This window comes from Macrosteles quadrilineatus, unplaced genomic scaffold (assembly GCF_028750875.1).
Source record: "Macrosteles quadrilineatus isolate MER2022 unplaced genomic scaffold, UCM_ALF_1.0 Scaffold_1__1_contigs__length_201487025, whole genome shotgun sequence".
Taxonomy (NCBI): domain Eukaryota; kingdom Metazoa; phylum Arthropoda; class Insecta; order Hemiptera; family Cicadellidae; genus Macrosteles; species Macrosteles quadrilineatus.
Window position 1 is genome coordinate 55,745,298 of NW_026542594.1, and position 18,818 is coordinate 55,764,115.

Consider the following 18,818-nt stretch of genomic DNA (forward strand, 5'->3'; position numbering starts at 1 on the left):
TTTTCTGGAGACCTACTACACCGGTTGACATTTTCATTACGAATAAAATGTGTACTGTATGCAGTCATACTTATATTTAAACATCTAGAAAAAGATGTATCAACACGCAAACCACTTATATCTTAAAGGATTAACCACTTATACTTAGACGGATTGCATTTATGACAAAACTTGATTATACGTTTAAAAAGTTTAGTTCAAAATTACACAATCTCCTGATAACAACGGTAGAATATAAACTGCATTTTAAAGTAAAATAGTGTGTAGGCAAACTCTGACGATCAATATAACTTGTAACATAAACATTTCAATGACAGTTAGAAACCAGCTGTTAGTTAAACTACCACTAAAACGACTTTAACTCGTCCGTCGGCTGCTAGACTTTTTGAAAATTAAAACTTAATTTCTAAAAAACTGAAACCCGAAACTAAAATTGTGGCTTCGACATTCCCTAGTTCTCAAAATTATCTTTCTTTCAACACAAAAATCATAAAAATCCGTCAAGTGGTTGGTTCAGAATCGTGAAATAAAAAAAACCCTGTTTCGTTTTAATATACAGGGTGTCCCGGAACTCTCTACCAATATTTTAGGGCATTGATCCTGGGTAAGAAACGTACCTAAATCTCATATTTAAATTGTCCGGAAGTCCTTAGTTACTCACACAGCCGCCATTTTGTTTTTTTCAGTTATTAATTTTTTCTAAAGAATGGTTAAACATACGAAATGGAAACTTCGCACAAACATTTATGACAACTAGACAAAGCTGCAAAAGAATTATGAAGATTTTTCAAATTCATAAAACAAAATGGCGGCCATTTAAACTTTTCTTTCTCAAATAACTCAAAAACCATTGATTTTACAAAAATTTTAAATGGCCGCCATTTTGTTTTATGAATTTGAAAAATCTTCATAATTTTTTTGCAGCTTTGTCTCCATTTCGTATGTTTAACCATTCTTTAGAAAAAAAAATAATAACTGAAAAAAACAAAATGGCGGCTGTGCGAGTAACTAAGGACATCCGGACAGTTAAATATGATATTTAGTTATGTTTCTTACCCAGGAGCAATGCCCTAAAATATTGGTAGAGAGTTCCGGGACACCCTGTATAGGATAAGGTTTTACGAGTACATAGGCTAGCTGCTACAGGGAGGGTAAAAAATGTGTTTTTTTTAGTAAAATGTTATTAACTTAGTACAAAATAAATAAATTTACCATGTTTGATCAAAATATATCCATAAACAAGCTAACTACATCCTTTTACTATATTCTCCATAAGAATTACATGGGGATTTTAAAATTACAATTTTTTTGAATTTTCTCCGTAGCAATTAGGTGCATAATAACGCTTCAATATACTAAATTATTTGTTTTTTTTAAGCTCTACAAAATGGTTTGGAAAGAGATTGTGAAATTTTGTGTTATTAGGGTCAAAAATGGGAAAAACCTATTTTTACCCCATAAAACCCCCATAAACCCCCGTTCCCATTGTCTGATCATGCTGGTTCGCGAACTCATTCAAGTTTATCCTGCTTTACACCTTCAAACCAAATTTTATCAAAATCGGACAAAAATTACTCAGGTTATCGTGCGGATGGGCACACACACACACACACACACACACATATATATATAGATAGATAGATAGATGTACAGTATATACATATATAAAAATTTGAACGAATTGTGTTTTTGGCCTCTGGGAACATCAAAATGAAAAAGTAAATCGGTCCCAAGCCTAGGTCTTACCATGAGACTACGGTAATGGCTACATCCCTATAGGAAAATTTGCTAATAACACTTCACTTTGATATACTAAATTATTTGTTTTTTTAAGCTCTTTAAAAAGGTCTGGAGAGAAATTGGGAAATTTTGTGTTTAGAGTCTCAAAAATTAGAAAAACCCATAAAACCCCCCGTAAAACCCCGTTCCCATGGTCCGATCATGCTGGTTTGCAAACTCTTTCAATTTTATCCCGCCTTACACCTTCAAACCAAATGTCATCAAAATCGGACAAAAATTACACAAGTTATTGCGTTCACGGACACACACACACACACACACATCTATTCATTTAAATCTATTAATCTATTATTAAATCTATTAATTTATTGTAGTAAATAAGTACAACTGAGTACCCTGAAAATTATATTTTCGACCACCAAATTTTATCAAAATCGGACAATAATTACTCAAGTTATCGTGCGGATGGACACACACACACACACATATATATATATATATATCTATATATAGATAGATGTATATATATTTATATATATATATATATATGTGTATAAACATTTGAACGAATGGTCTTTTTGGCCTCTGGGGACATCAAAATGAAAAAGTAAATCGGTCCCGGGCCTAGGTCTTACCATGCCACCTACGGTAATAGCTACTTCCCTATAGGGAAATTCGCTAAAATCCATTCAAGATTCTCACGCTGGACACCCTCTATATATGATAAAAAAAACCATTTTGAAAACGTTAAAAATGTAAATTCTGGTGGATGACCATTTTTCATCCCTTCGCTAATTTCTGGTTATAGTGTATCCACATGATTTCAATCAGGTTTTGTGTCTCCTAGCATGCACTTAAACCATCAGGAAACATCGGTTCCAAAACTTTGAAAAAATTTCATCCAAATTTAGTTAATGACATAAACAACCATTCACTGGTTATTGTTATACCTAAAGTTGTGATCCAGTAAAAATGGCCAACTGTTTAAATAATTGTTGATTTGGATTTTGACCTTAGAATTAGTTCAGATTTACCTTAACTGAAAATTATAACTGAAAATTATATAACCGAAAATTATAACTGAAAATTATTATTACTATTATACTGTGAATTGCATAATATACAGTATATTGCAGTTCCCATAAAAAATCATATAACTAATCTTGTGTGCACGAGACTACAGTATATTGAAAAGTTGTAAGATGGTCTGGTTGTTTATGATTGACACTAGACACTCAATCCTTCATTTTTGATTGAGTCAGATTAGAATAAAGCTTCAAAGTTACTTTTACATCAGTTTTTTTAGACTAGGCAAAACAAAAAGCTTAATATGATTTTTTTATATACAAAATGGTCTTTCATTAGTGCTCTCACTCTATTAGCCCCTCCTAAACTAGAGTCTGGCTATAATGACTTATAATTTTTTTTTTATCAAATAATTGATGGTGAGCAATGCTGTCAGAAAAAGTGTTTGGGGATAAGCATTACAATAGAGCAGGATCGGGTAAGCTTGAACCCCTTTCCATTCAACGGAACAAAAGAAAATATTTATTACAAATTTACTGAACATTTATTGACTTCGATACTGGTATGGATTTCTGTAACCACTTTGGAGTTGTATCCCACAATTTCTTGCAAATTTAATCATCTGTTATTAATGTTGCCCTTTGAAATGTTATTTGAAGATTGTTTCTCTTTTCCAGGGTCCATGGCCTTGCTCTTTTGCCTTACATGGTGTTAATTAAAATACTAAGGCGATTAATAAAAAATATATTGTAATCCAACTAACTCTTGAAAATACCACAACACAATACTATATTGGTAATTATCTAGGTAGAATGTAAATATCTGATACATGTAAACAGTTCAGTGAGAGGGAAAGTAATTGGGGATATATCTTAAGGATACAAATCCTGAGATCCAGGATGGATTTCATTATTGATATCAATGCACAACATATTTTAGAGTTTCATACTTTGAACATAACGTCGTGATATGGCAGGTTTGTGATGTGTAGATTTGAGTTAGTTGTAGAAACTCTTGTCCCTGAACTCTGCCACAGGGGTCACAGTAACTCCCTCCATCTCTAGCTGCTTTCTAACTGCTCGTTTTATCTCCACCAACACCTTTCTATCCAGCAACAGGTTTTGTATGATTACTCTCTTTTGATCTGCCAATCGTTGCTCTGTTACAGAGTCAAAACCTGGATAAACCTCCACAAACTTCTGCCTGAGTTTTGGTCTCCATTGTTCTTTATCTGTTTCCAATTTGGTCACATAATAGTAGGAGTGCATTACAAACTTGTTCATATTGTCATCCCATTTTATACGTTTCTTAAGGACTCTTGCAACTCTTGTCACCTGTAAAAATCACATTCAATGTTTAGGCTTAATAATTTAAGTAATACTGTTTAAAGATTTGTAAATCAAAATCCTAATAGGCTATTCAAGCTTTATATATTTAGCAAAATACCGGTACTGAATTATTACGGGAACCACAGTCAAAATTGAAATGTTCTCTTTCAAGGACTGAGAAAAATGAAAATATTACTAATTTTTTTCTTGAAACTAATAGAGTTTCAAGTGAGTGTTGTTGGTGGCTACTAGAAGAATTTAAGACTTGGTCCAAGTGTGACCAGTCAATTATAGTAGCAGACCTTCTCCTTCAAGGGGTTTTATTGCATTCATCATGGCTGACTGACTTTGCTAAAAGAGTAGCTGGATAGTTGAGTGCTCGTATAGTAATGAAAAGGTCAGTCCTGGGAAATGTTGGTACAGCTCTAAGTCAGTTTGAAAATGGACCCAGCTGCCCTTTAATCATTGGGCTTATGATAAATGTTTAAGAAATAGCTGTTTTTTTTAAATTTTTTTATTAATTACTAACAAAACTACTAAAACTTTCTAACTTTCTCACTCATTACGTAGTATGTGTAATCTTTGATTCTACACTGACCCTTTATTCATATTAAGCTTTACACGTACACGTCAATGTTTTTGTCGCTATGACACAGAGTTGGATTCAATATGATGAATTTACTAACTGGAGTGGGCTCATAATACATTATTACTTGAGAAATATATAGAATGAAGAAAAATTAAGGAATGGCACAGGAATTAATATTGGGTCAAAGTTTCTCTCTTAACTTAAATCATAGACAAACTGATTAACAAAACTCAAGAACTAATATTCTTTTGAAATTAAGTCAATTCCTAAAGGAACAATAAAGTGTTGGGTATTTATCTGAGTTAAGAATAATAACTGGTTTGTTCAGTCAACAAATTAGAAAACATTTGCTATGCATTTATTCTATGAATTTTCTTAGTTCTGTTTTTATAGTAGTCTACGATAAGTACCTAGTATTCAGTTTATTGATAGATATTTTTATTTTTTCTTCTATTGATCTACTTTACTATTATATGAACTATTATATTACTTTACTATTATGAAATTTTTCTAAATGTAACATAAGGACTTACTATTAAACTTGAATATATGTATATATAAAAATAGCTCTACTATTACGTTTTACAAGAAGTCCATATTAAACCATGAGTTATAGTATAATATGATACTAGTCCTGAAAATGTTAAAACATTGTAGTGTGGCGTAAAAGCATTTACAGCTTCAACATGTAAAAACATTGTTTCTGAGAATGTTTGTTCCACAAGATGAATTCTATAAAAAACAATACCCCCGCCGCAGCAAACCTGCAGACTGGGGTAGCGGAATTCTACCTCCATAAAAAATCTTAGGTTATACATGGTCGAGAAACATCCCGCGACTGGAAATTCCCCCCAAATATATAATAAAATAATCAACATGTATGATTGCTCAATCCCCTTTTTCCGGGGATTGAATTCCAGCGACCCTGCAGACTAAGCAAATTTCCATTTACCTAATTGGATTTTCAATGAAATCTATTTAAATAACATTAGGCTTAACAAGTACCTAGGTTTGCTGCTAAAGGAAGGGCATTGAAGTGTGTGTGTGTGTGTTTTAATATTAATAGCTTATTATAAAATAAATAAATTTGCCAATTTTGATCAAAATATAAAAGTAAAATATAAGGAAACGCTTACTTAATTTACACCATGTAATAAAAAGACAACCTGTTAGTCTGATATAAACAAGCAAACTACAACAGTTGACTAAATTCTAAATTCTTGACTAAATAACATGGGCATTTTAAATTTACAATTTTTAGAATTTTCTCCATAGCCAATAACCGTACAAAATCACTTCAAAATACAAAATTATTTGTTTTTTAAGCTCTTTAAAACGCTCTTTACGTTTTTGGGGACTTATGTCCCTACAAGCTAGTAGTATTGGGACATTTTATGTTTTAGGGGTCAAAAATAAGAAAAAAACAATTTTTACCCTATAAAACCCCCCACAAAACCCTGTTCCCATGGTCCGATCATGCTGGTTCGCGAACTCATCCAATTTTATCCCGCCCTACACCTTAAAGCCAAATTTCAACAAAATCTGACAAAAATTATTCAAGTTATTGTGTTGACCAACGTACATATCAATATATAAGTACCCCCGCTGCAGCAAACCTGCCGACTAAGCGAATTTCCATTTGCCTGGATTGATTTTCAATTAATCTATTAAATTAACATTTATGTAAAGGTACCTAGGTTTATGTACCTAGGTTAGCTACTACAGGGAAACTAATAAAGTGTGTTTTTTATTAAAATATTAATAGCTTAGTATGAAATAAATAAATCCGCCAAGTTTGATCAAAATATATCCATAAACAAGCCAACTACAACATATTATAATATTTTCCATAAGAATAACATGGGAATTTTAAATTAACAATTTTTTGAATTTTCTTCGTAAGCAATCACAGTACAAAAACACTTTCATATACTAAATTATTTGTTTTTTTAAGCTCTTTAAAAAGGTCTGGAGAAAAATTAATAAATTTTGTGTTTTAAGGGTAAAAAATTAGAAAACCCATTTTTACCCCATAAAACACTCCCCCAACACCCCCCCGTTAAACCCCGTTCCCATTGTCCGATCATGCTGGTTCGCGAACTCATTCAAGTTTATCCCGCCTTACACCTTCATAACAAATTTTAACAAAATCGGATAAAAATTACTCAAGTTATCGTGCGGATGGACACACACACATATCTTACTAATATTATAAATCTGAAAGTTTGTGAGTTTGTGTGTGTGTTTGTTGCTCAATCACGCATGAACTACTGGACGGATTGGGCTGAAATTTGGCATGATGATAGCTCACATTCCCGATTAACATTAAAGCATATTCTTATCTCAAAAATGATTCTTGATCTCCCCATGTTAACCTTATGATTTTTCATATTTAGAAGGAATTAATGAATCTTAACAGCTGTTTCAATTAAACAAGTTGGTTCTGTTCTATGATGTTCAATAGCATAAAAGTTACAAGGATTACCAACAGGGTGCAGCACTATTATTTTCTTTTTAATTTATGACAAAAGCAAATTTCCAACCAAAAGGTGAGTGAGTGTAGCGAACGAACTTCAACCTGGAGGCGAGTTAGCGTAGCGAACGAGCTAACCTGAAGGCAAGTGAGCGCAGCGAACGAGCTCCAACCCAAAGGTGAGTGAGCGTAGCGAACGAACTTCAACCAGGAAGTGAATAAGCCATGCGAATACTTATGAAGTTAAACGGGGCAAAGCCCGCGGGTACAGCTAGTATATATATATATCTATATCAGGATAGATATATATACATATATAAAAATTTGAACGAATGGTGTTTTTGGCCTCTGGGGACATCAAAATGAAAAAGTAAATCGGTCCCGGGCCTAGGTCTTAACATGAGACCTACGGTAATAGCTACTTCCCTATAGGGAAATTCGCTAAAATTTGAACGATTAGTGTTTTTGGCCCTAGGGACATCAAAATGAAAAGGTATATCGGCCCCGGCTCCAGGTCTTACCGTGCCACTTAAGTACGTTTCCATTCCTACAAGTCGCTGGCACAAGTCGCGGCACATGTCGAGACCATGTTGCGGCACATGCGGCACGTAGTTTGTCATGCCGTTTCCATTCCAGGCACAAGTCCCACGACTACAACTGGCATACAAGGTAGTTGCTCTCTTATTGTGATGTGGTGAGGTTCGTTGGCTGATTTTGATTATATTGTGTTCTACAAATCATCCATAGATGACATAACAGCCTTTGCTTTTTTACTTATGCCTGGTGCATACAATGAATTTAGAAGAAAACTACGAAAACGACCTAGATGGTAGATAAGAGATTTGTTGGCTAAAAGACCATTGGAAGACGCATTTCATTGATGAGAGATTTGCGCGTACAAAGCGGCTTCGAAAATTTCTTCCAACGAAATCTATGAAATTTTGAGGTTATGATTACTGTTATCTATGAGCATTCGAAACAACATGCTATGAGCATCACAATGGGCATGTCATCTATGGTTCGGAGGACTTGCGCATGCGCAAGTTGCAGGCACATGTGCCCGCGATTCGGGCACATGTTTTGTCGCGCAGTCGGCGGGCACAAATTTCACTTTGAGAAATTTCTTTTAGAGTTAAATTAAATGGTTTTTGTTGCTGAGTAGCGCGAGTTAACATGTACAATCCTTTTTGTTATTTTAATAACATTCAAAGGCTCTATTGTGTTTTCACTAAGCTGAATGAATACATCGAAGTAACATCTCTAAAAAGTCTGCAATAAATAGCAATTTTGCAGATTAATGACTTTCTAAATCATGCACATATTTCTTCATAAAAATTATTAAAAAATTAATCCAGTTGCTGTAAACCACTATTAATTTAACAAAATATGGACACAGCTCATATGGGAAACGTGCCCTTCTACACTTGGGTCGCCGGAATTGTACCCCCCTGGAATTGTACCCCCCGGTGATCGTTGAAGTCATTTTGACATCACGCCTAGGGGGGGTACAATTCCACCCCGTACACTTTGATTTGAACGAAATCCAATCTATTTAATGTGGGCAAGTGATCAGTGAACCGGATAATTATATTAGATATTAAAAAGAGCAGGAGATGTACGGCCCGGAATTGTACCCCCCTGGAATTGTACCCCCTGCCAACATCAAAATATTTACGTACGGGGTGGAATTGTACCCCCCATCACAAAGCCAAATGTGTACGGGGTGGAATTGTACCCCCCATCACAAAGCCAAATGTGTACGGGGTGGAATTGTACCCCCCGGAATTGTACCCCCCACTTGGACAGCTAGCTTGGCTTGTGTACGGACTGGAATTGCTCACTGGACCCACTCGATAAACTTAATTGGTATTATGAAAATGAAGTAGTAGAGAATGCCTTCTACAGTGACATATGTTGGATTTTCAAACCTGTACAGAATATAGTGATTGTACTAAGGAACTATAATTGTGAAGAGATTATCCAAAAATCTGGCTTCGCCAATTTACTTCGCCTCGGGCCATATGCATATTTTATTAATTTTCTTTAAACCATGAACAACCTGATTACATCTATCAATCTATTTAATACGCGACATGAAACTATGTGAACAATAAGCCTTTTTTGTTTTAAGATTTAACCCCACATATTATATACCAAAATGTTCGTCTATGTGTGTAGATGTGCAAACAAGCTTTAGATTTTCGAAATATATCGTTTTAAGGGCATGGCTTGCCCTCAAAGCTCCTTTCATAAGGATAACATTGTGACTGATTTGAATGTTATTATATTCTGAAACAGATGTCAATAAATTAGTTTAAAGAAAAATAAATCCCAGCTGTTATGTTTGGTTTTGAAATGTAAACAGTTTGCATGTTTTTAAAAATAATTATAAACCCTGCAAAGAAATTTTACCTATAGGACTTGACGGGAGAAATTTGTTATATTATAGTTTCTATTATACATGCCAAGGACCCGACGGAAAAGAAATATTGCTGGTCGGACACGGCAAGTCAACATACGGCAAGCAATGCAAAACGTAAGGAGCCCAGACGAGGAGCTGGAACAGTTAGTGGCAACGTGTAGGCCTACTTACAAAATTGCACTGACTAATACAAGAATTCAGCAGCATTCACTTGGCGAGATGGCATTAAAATGTCAGAAATGTGGTGCGCTACATTTTAAAGAAGAAAAAAGAGGACGAGGTGAAGGATTTTCATCCTGCTGTCATAAAGGAAAAGTGCATCTACCACCATACCGAGAAAGCCGGTATATCCAGACAGGGTGTCCACCAGGCCAACCAAAAAAAATTCATGAGTAATTCAAGAGTAAAAAATCCAGTACCGGTAGTACAGAGTACAGTTCGTACTTTTCAAACTAAAATTTCCAACGTGTTCTGCGCCAACTCTCGCATTGCTGTTTTAGCCCTAACACAGCTCGCTATTTTAGTTATCGGATAGAGCATTCTCAGTTAAAGAAACAAAATTTATGATTACTGTAATATTGCCTGACACAAGTATTCAATTTTTACTAGTGTGCCTGTTGCTCGAAATCGAGCAATTGTCAAGTACCGTTATTATACAGGCGTTATTTAAAACTGCAGTAATAACAGTCATAATTTTTGATTTCGATAAGTTTAAAAGACTCGAAGCTTATGTAACTAATTGAAATACTCACTCTATTAATAACGGGTTGAAATAATAAACACTTATTAATTGTAAAAATAATTAATTATACAAAATATTTTAAAAATTTTTAGAAGCCGGCCTTATTTTTTAGTGTTTTACACACATTTTTACCGACTTATAGCTGTTACCAGTAAACATTTCCTGCATGTATTCATTTGATCTTACATTAGTTAGGTTTTCTTTACCACCGTGACAACATGATTTGTACAATATTCTTCATGAATTTTTACTTGCAAAATAAGTTGCATAGCAGAACTGATAAAAATTATTCATCTCTCCAAGTGATTGTGTATCTAGATTCCTTACTGTTAGACCAGGCCTCTCTTCTACTCTTCTCGTACATAAGATTTCCTCTTAACCTCCTCTTGTTTTCAATATTTCTTCTTTAAACTCAAGAAATTGTTTGTTCTTCCAACAAAACTGATTAACTGTTTGGATTGGTCTATAACCTCCTGAATATATACCAACTGATGATTTTTACTCCCAAGAAGCTGGTGAGTTTCTTTTTATATACAGCTGTTTTTGTTTTTAAATTTGTTCAATGTAATTCTTAAGATGAAAACCCGACCTGACTCACGCCTTTAAGGGTAGGAACTTTTAAGTTATAAAACCTTAATGCAAAACTACGAATTGGGCCGAATCTTTTGACACCTTAAACGTTGAAATTGGTCCACAAATAAGGGAGGAGTAGTGTTCACAAAAAACAGCCCTCACGTATTAATATAAGAGAAGATATATTACTGATTAAATCATCCGAAAATTAAAAACTAATGCTTAAAACTGCAATTTATCAATAACTTCTTAGAAATAGTGATATGTCGATATACAAAAATTATTTGAATCTCTGTACAGACACCTGAAAAATAGATTCTTAATACTGATCAATTCAATTTTACCAAATTTTCTGTAATTACTACTACACCAACCCCTGTCTTTAGATACTTTCATATACAGTAGTATGTAATCTTGGAGCTATAGGTTGTTTCTCAAGTGAACTACAGAAATAATTAAGAAATAATCATCTCTGAATAATATAGTTTTAACGTAGCCGTTATTGTACAGAATGTCTTCTTCAAGTTTGTTTAGGAGTTTTTGATTTGGTTTTCGTTTCAAACTTGATGATCAAACCTGGCTTTCGTCCAAGTACACATCATACAGCTAATACTAGGCAGTAAACGCATCGTTGATTTAAGTATGCGTCCTTACTTCCGGAATAGACGTGGGTATACGTTTTGGATAATTAACTTATTCAAAATATAATGTTAAGCTACATTTTTACATGTTTACAGAGCCTCTTTGAGACCGTGTTTTAAACAATATGGTCATATACGTTGTTTTAATGGCTTTGCTATTATACAGACATAGTTTTCACATTTTAAGCAGAGTCAATATTGTCATATAGTGCAGTAAAAATAAGATAAAAATTCCATAAACCTAAAAAAAATTAGCACAACCGGGGAATTTGGTACAGATGTTGGGTGTACCTTCCTTTTGAACATACTAAAAGTCCCCTAAAATTGAAGCTGTGTTACGGCCGCCATATTGGAAAATGGCGGCATATTTATGTATTTTTCGCTATAGTGACTTTATTATTAGAGATACAGGAAAAAGCTAAATATACAAAATGTAGGTCATCTGAAAATACACATTTTTTGTATTTACCATCTTTCTCTAAACCCAACGGTTTTTTAATTATTTGTTATTAAGTATATTTAGTTTTTTCTATTTATCAAAAATAGGCGAAACACATGGAAATTGACCGTTACTTTCAAGGATTATGATAATTTATCCTATTTAGTTAATAGTGTGATACTATAAAATCTAAAAATTTAAGCTTATTTTATGAGTAAAACAACTCTGCCACAGCAAACCTGCAGACTCAGCCAATTTCCTTTTGATTGGATGTTTTATTAATTGTATTTAAATAAAATCAGATTCAACAGGTACCTAGGTTTGCTGCTACAGGTAGGTTATTATAGTGTGTTTTTTTAAGTAAAATATCAATAACTTAGTATAAAATAATTAATTTTCCAAGTTTGATCATAATAAATCTATAAACAAACAAACTGCAACAGTTAACTAATTCATAATAATAGCATGGTAGCTTAAGATTTACAATTTACAAACTTAAATATACAAATTTTGGTTGTGTTTACTAAAAATATGGCGATTATTCGTCACGATTCGAATACTAACCGAAGGGGTTTTCAAAAGGAGATGAAGCAAGTAATTTAAGTACTGTAATATTAACTCGTACCAAGTATCGGAAATATTGTATATAGTGAGGAAATCAACCATTTTTTGTAAACTGCGCAATAGTCATATTAATATTTTATACTCATTTGTACCCATTTAATAAATTAACATTTTAATATTTTGATGGCACTACCACTATCACTCTGATATCAACTAAGTGGGATGAATAATTGTCGTAAACCTTGAAAGTAACCGTCGATTGCGATGGGTTTCACCGATTTTTGATAAATAAAACTAACTATACCATGCTTAATTAGTCACCAACATGAACTAGACACGAAAAACACCCTTCCAAATTGACAATGGGATGTCAAGTATAGTTAGTTAGTGTGGTGGTGCCATTAAAATACTAAAATGTTAACTATTAAATGGATAAAAAATAAGATAAAATATTAATATGACTATTGCGTACTTTACAAAATATGGTAGATTACCTTACTGCATACAATATTTTCGGTGCTTGGTACGAATTAATATTACTTAAATAACAGGCTCCATCTCCTTTTGAAAACCCATTTGGTTAATATTCTAATCGTGACGAATAATCGCCATCTTTTTAGTAAACACAACCAAAATTTGTATATTCAAATTTGTTTATTGTAAATTTAAAACTCCCATGCTATTCTTATGAATTAGTTAACTGTTGCAGTTTGCTTGTTTGTAGATATATTTTGATCAAACTTGGAAAATTAGTTATTTCATAGTAAGGTATTGATATTAAAAAAAAAAACACTATAATAACCTTCCTGTAGCAGCAAACCTAGGTACCTGTTGAACCTAATTTTATTTATATACATTTTTTAATAAAACATCCAATCAAATGGAAATTTGCTGAGTCTGCAGGTTTGCTGTGGCGGAGTTGTTTTACTCATAAAATAAGCTTAAATTTTTAGATTTTATAGTATCACACTATTAACTAAATAGGATAAATTATCATAATCCTTGAAAGTAACGGTCAATTTCCATGTGTTTCGCCTATTTTTGATAAATAGAAAAAACTAAATATACTTAATAACAAATAACTCAAAAACCGTTGGGTTTAGAGAAAGATGGTAAATACAAAAAATGTGTATTTTTAGATGACCTACATTTTGTATATTTCGTTTTTTCCTGTATCTCTAATAATAAAGTCACCATAGCGAAAAATACAGAAATATGCCGCCATTTTCCAATATGGCGGCCGTAGCACAGCTTCAATTTTAGGGGACTTTTAGTTTGTTCAAAAGGAAGGTACACCCAACATCTGTACCAAATTCCCCGGTTGTGCTATTTTTTTTTGGGTCAAAACATATTTTTACTGTACTAATAGTCCAGTAATAAATATTTCGTAAAAACAAAAATACCATTATCTGCTTCCAAACAAAACAGCTGTTACTGTTAATCATAACAAACTTTGTTTTCAAGAGGAGTCGCAAGCAGCGAATTTTGGCTTAGTTATATAAATTTGAAATACTTACCTTTTGATTACTACTGCACATAGGCCTAATAACTAAGCTAAACTAGTTTGTATACAATAACTATGCTATAAGAATGGAATGGTTATTTATTCACGTCACTCTTTTCAACGTAATTTAATATGACCGTGAAAAGAAGTTAATGTATTTCATTTTTGTTCATTCAAACATAATATGCATTATTGTTCATTCGGTAACAAATTGTGAACAGCTATTGCTGGCAAAGGTGGACAAAATACCTGTTGTAAAATTTAGTTGTTGGTATCTGGTACAAAGTATTTCACGGTTTGTTGAAGTTTTAACCTTTGTGAATTTAAGCTAACCCATGAACAGTTAGCAGCCTACTTGGGAAGGTTAAGAAAATATTAATGAATAACGTACAAAGAAGTCTGTTAGGCCTCTCGCACTCGGAATGGCCTTAATTTGCAGTTTCTTAGAATATCCTTTCACAACAAGCAATTCATTAGGTGTCGGGTAACTTGGTTCAGTTCACTTTCGTGTGATTCCCCTCTAATATCCAACATAACTTTTGTTTGATTTTACTTGGTAATCATAATAGACAAGCTCCTGGGTGAAATGGGGGGGGGGTACAATTCCAGGGGGGTACAATTCCGGTCCTATAAGAAGAGCTAGACTGCCGGGGGGTACAATTCCAGTGAACAAATATCCATATGACGATAATGTAAACAAATCTGGGAAGGGAACTTTAAAGGCAGAGTCATAAGTGAATTTACTTTGTTTTTCTTTTGATGGCTCATCTACAGACCGCAACCTTTCTTTGGACACCTTTACCAAGTTTCTATGCTCAGCTGTTCTCTCAAATTAGTGGAGACAAAGTTTCCAATTAAATATTTAGATTCCCTCGTGTTAATCTTATGGAAGAAAACCCAACTTTGATGGAAGATCTTGCCCAAACTAATAAAGATTTCAAAAAATGAAAAACACTTCGCAAAAATACAAATCAGGGCCATTTTTTTACACTTTAATCATCAAAATCGGTCCGAAAATGATATGAGGGAGGGGTTCTGTTCACAAAAATCGGCTTAGCGTATTTTATATATAGATAGTTATTAGTTATCAGTCTCACTGCCATTTAAGGAAATGTAAAATAAAAATATTTTTTTCCATGCAAAAAAATAGTAATGCTTATCTAAATTTTTTTTTAAATTTAATTTTTTATTTTTAAATATAGCCTCTTGTAAGAGGAATAGTTTTTCTAAAAACATACCACTGGGAATAAAGTTGTCTTTCTAGGTCTACCAATCTTTCCTTTCTGTCTGCCTCTTGGTCTCTGTAAAGACATGATAAAATAATATTTACTTATATCGTATAACAAACTTCACTGTGGTGAAAGTTTTATTAATTGCCAATGGTATTTTTTTTTTATTAAAAAGTAACAGTCCAAACTCTAGTCTTGTTAATATCTGATGTCAATCTATTTTTAGAAAACATCTTAAATATTACCATAGACTAACCAACACAAGGAGTATGTTTAATATATTACATTACAATGACAAAATACAGACTGGGTCCAGCCAAGGCCCTACTAGAAAAACAGGCCATGCTGCACCGCGGGCAGACAACACTGCATCACAGTGGTGGATAGTTGTACTAAAATCCTACCAATAAAATCTGACAAACAGCCAGCTTATTTACCTAAACATATGGGATATTCATCGATCTCTAGAGATTGATGGGGATATTACAGTGAATCTATCAACAAATCTATCCACTAGTGTGCGTCATGGATCCTGCAGCATGGCCTGTGGTCCAGCACTGGTCTTTACCCAGACTGATCTAGCGAGATGTTTTGTTACACAACTATTTAGCTCAAAAATGGTTAACAAATTATTAAAACTAAAGAAACTTCAACATTAACTATAGTAGGCAACTCCTTCAAATTCCTCGCTAATATAATGTTATAAAGGGGAAATAGCTTATACTTGATCTATTTTACCATACAAAATTGTTAGAACAGTGTAGAAAATAGTGCATGATAAAAAAAAAGTTGTGAAGCCTCTTAGCTGTAGTTATGAATGACTGATTTTTGGTTTGTTCGTGAAAAAACTTTGTAAGCTGTTTGTAACAATAAAGTAGTATATTTATTTACAAAAAAAGTGGAGGCAATTAAATGACCAGATTTCCCTCTTAGGTATTTTTGAGAATGGTGTTTTTTCTCCCATCGGTCAAACCACAAAAGAATATTTACATTTTGAATTATACAACTACATTAGGAAAAAATGTAACAATCGTGTTAATATATACATGGAAAGTGCCCCAATAGTGCAGAGAAAGCACAAATATGGTGAGTATATTACTGCAATTCAGAGGCAAATAGTTTGTACAATATACAGTATAATAGTTCCTGTAAAAACCTGGTAAGGTGCTACAGTAGGAGTAGGTGAAGTTCTCCTCAGACGGACGTAGTCGTGTGGATCCATCTGAGTGGTGCGGGAAGAGTCATCCTACAATACTGAAACAACTTAATCTGATAAACTGCAACAGGAAATGTGCTGTGCCCTCTAGCCATTCGCATGCTATTTATAACATTGATTAGCTGTACTTTCAAATTATATGGGCAAACCCGCAATACTGGCCGAGAAATAAATAAAATACACAGATAAATTAAGATAAAACAATACTAATCATCTGCAATATGTTTCATATTAACACAATCTATACTTCTATACTATCTAAAAATTATAAAAATCTGATGGTGTCTGTCTGTATGTGTATTACTAATACGCGAAAAAACTACTCAACCGACCGGGCTTAAATTTTACAAAAATATAGCTACCATACCAAGGATGGTAATAGGTCTATTCACACTTCAATACCGATACCAACCGTGGGCTTTGCCCCTTTTGCTTTTAAAGTTCTGAGGTGAGGATTTTAAAAGTAAATATTGATTGATCTCCATGGCTGCAATGAGAACCATCACAATGTTTACATTTGCTTTGACATTACAGTGTAAACAAGAAGAACTGCCAAAGTCCATATTCCACAATTTCAGACAGCTGGTCCAATATTCCAATGAAATTAAATATAATATTTTTCACAACTAGCCTATGTGTTAGGTTTATTTGATCTTAAACTTCATTAGATTATTTTTTCTAAGACGATGTCAATGATTATAGAAATAAAAAAATCTATAACCGTTGCTGTATAAACCTAGATTCTACTTTCGATTTTCAAAAGTGTATAGTATAAGTTATAAAAATAATTTTATTCATATATTTTCATGAACATAGTATAAAAATTACAATGTATAAATATTTTGTTTAAATTTTGAGAATTTGTAATTAAACTGCTTAACATGTGTTGGATCAACTTAACATAACTTCCACTTCACATTGACGTTTTTACATTTAGCTAAATTTAGTCAATTGTGTTTTGGTACATATGGTTGGTACATGTGGTTTGGTACTACATAGAGCAAGAGCCCATGACTGCCAGACCTTCGTTATTTTATAAAAGCTGAAAGTTTCTCAGCAAATGCCCCCAATTCAGTTAAGAATGATCGGCGACTATGAAATTTGGATCTTGGTTACTTTTGCAACAAAAAGGTAACAAAGGTCTGAAATTTACAAATAATCTTCGTTATAGTGTAAAGCTTGGTTCTTTCATATTTTCTTTAGAAGAATGTTAGAAATCATTTCCTCCATTGCCAGACACTTTGTGTGGTTTAAACCCTCTGCCAGACACCCTTAAAACTTCCGTAACAAATACTTCCGTAACTTCCGGAACTTCCGTAAAAACAGTCGTTTTTAATGCATGCGTTGCGGGTCTAAAGTAGCATTTTTACTCTTTAGGGGGTAAAAATCATTTTTAGCCTCTATGGAGTAAAAATCAGCTGTTGTCAACTCAGTTGTAATTTTCTATTATAAACAATTGCATGTATCGAAATATGTATTGATTCGTGCTTCATGATCATTTTAACCTTTAGTCTACTGTCTCTTCCCATAGTACTTTAGCATTGCAGATACATTAATCCACACTCAACACTGCTCACCTTTACTACTTTCTTCACCACCCCCTACGTCGTGGACCTGTTTCCCTCTCTTCCCATAGCATTTTAGGATTACTGATACAATGTAATTGCCAAAGACAGTCCCCACACTCTGCACTGCAAGCCTTCCTTCACCATTTCCTACGCCATAGACCTGTTCCCTTCCCTTCTCATAGCATTTAAGTATTAGATACATTTATCTAACTGTCCAAACGGTTCCCCCACTCATCTGCACTGCCAGCCTTTACTACTTCTTCACCACTTCCTACGTTACGGACCTGTTTCCTCCCTTCCCATAGCATTTTAGATTTGTTGATACCTTAATCTAATTGTCATAAACAGTTTCCACTCTCCGGACAGCTCGCCTTGACTACTTCCTTCACCACTTCCTACGTCGCGGACCTGTTTTCCTCCCTTCCCATAGCATTTTAGGATTGCAAATACCTTAATCTAATGGTCATAAACAGATCCCATACCCCGAACAGTTTGCATTTACTACTTTCTTCACCACTTCCTACGTCGCGGACCTGTTTCCTTCCCTTCCAATAGCATTTTAGGATTGAAGATACCTTAATATAATCGTCATAAACAGTTCTCACACTCCGGACAGTTCGCCTTGACTACTTCCTTCACCACTTCCTACGGCGCGGACCCGTTTTCCTCCCTTCCCATAGAATTTTAGGAATGCTGATACCTTATTCTATCGTCATAAACAGTTCCCACACTCTGGACAGCTTGCCTTGACTACTTCCTTCACC

The 18,818-nt window shown here is 33.8% G+C and overlaps 1 protein-coding gene across 2 annotated transcripts in view; it reads right to left on the reverse strand.

Annotated features, from left to right (window-relative positions):
- Positions 1–3,367: 3,367 nt before the first annotated feature.
- Positions 3,368–18,818, reverse strand: part of LOC128982648 (uncharacterized) — a 37,072-nt gene continuing 21,621 nt past the window's right edge. Inside the window, exons 2-4 of one of the 2 annotated variants that reach the window (XM_054401599.1) lie at positions 16,427–16,516; positions 15,280–15,342; positions 3,368–4,100 (exon numbers count right to left, since the gene is read on the reverse strand). In XM_054401599.1, coding sequence (XP_054257574.1) covers positions 3,765–4,100; positions 15,280–15,342; positions 16,427–16,516 — 489 coding nt within the window. In that variant the 3' untranslated portion in view covers positions 3,368–3,764. The remainder of the gene's footprint in view (positions 4,101–15,279; positions 15,343–16,426; positions 16,517–18,818) is intronic. The other variant, XM_054401603.1, reaches the window with a different exon arrangement.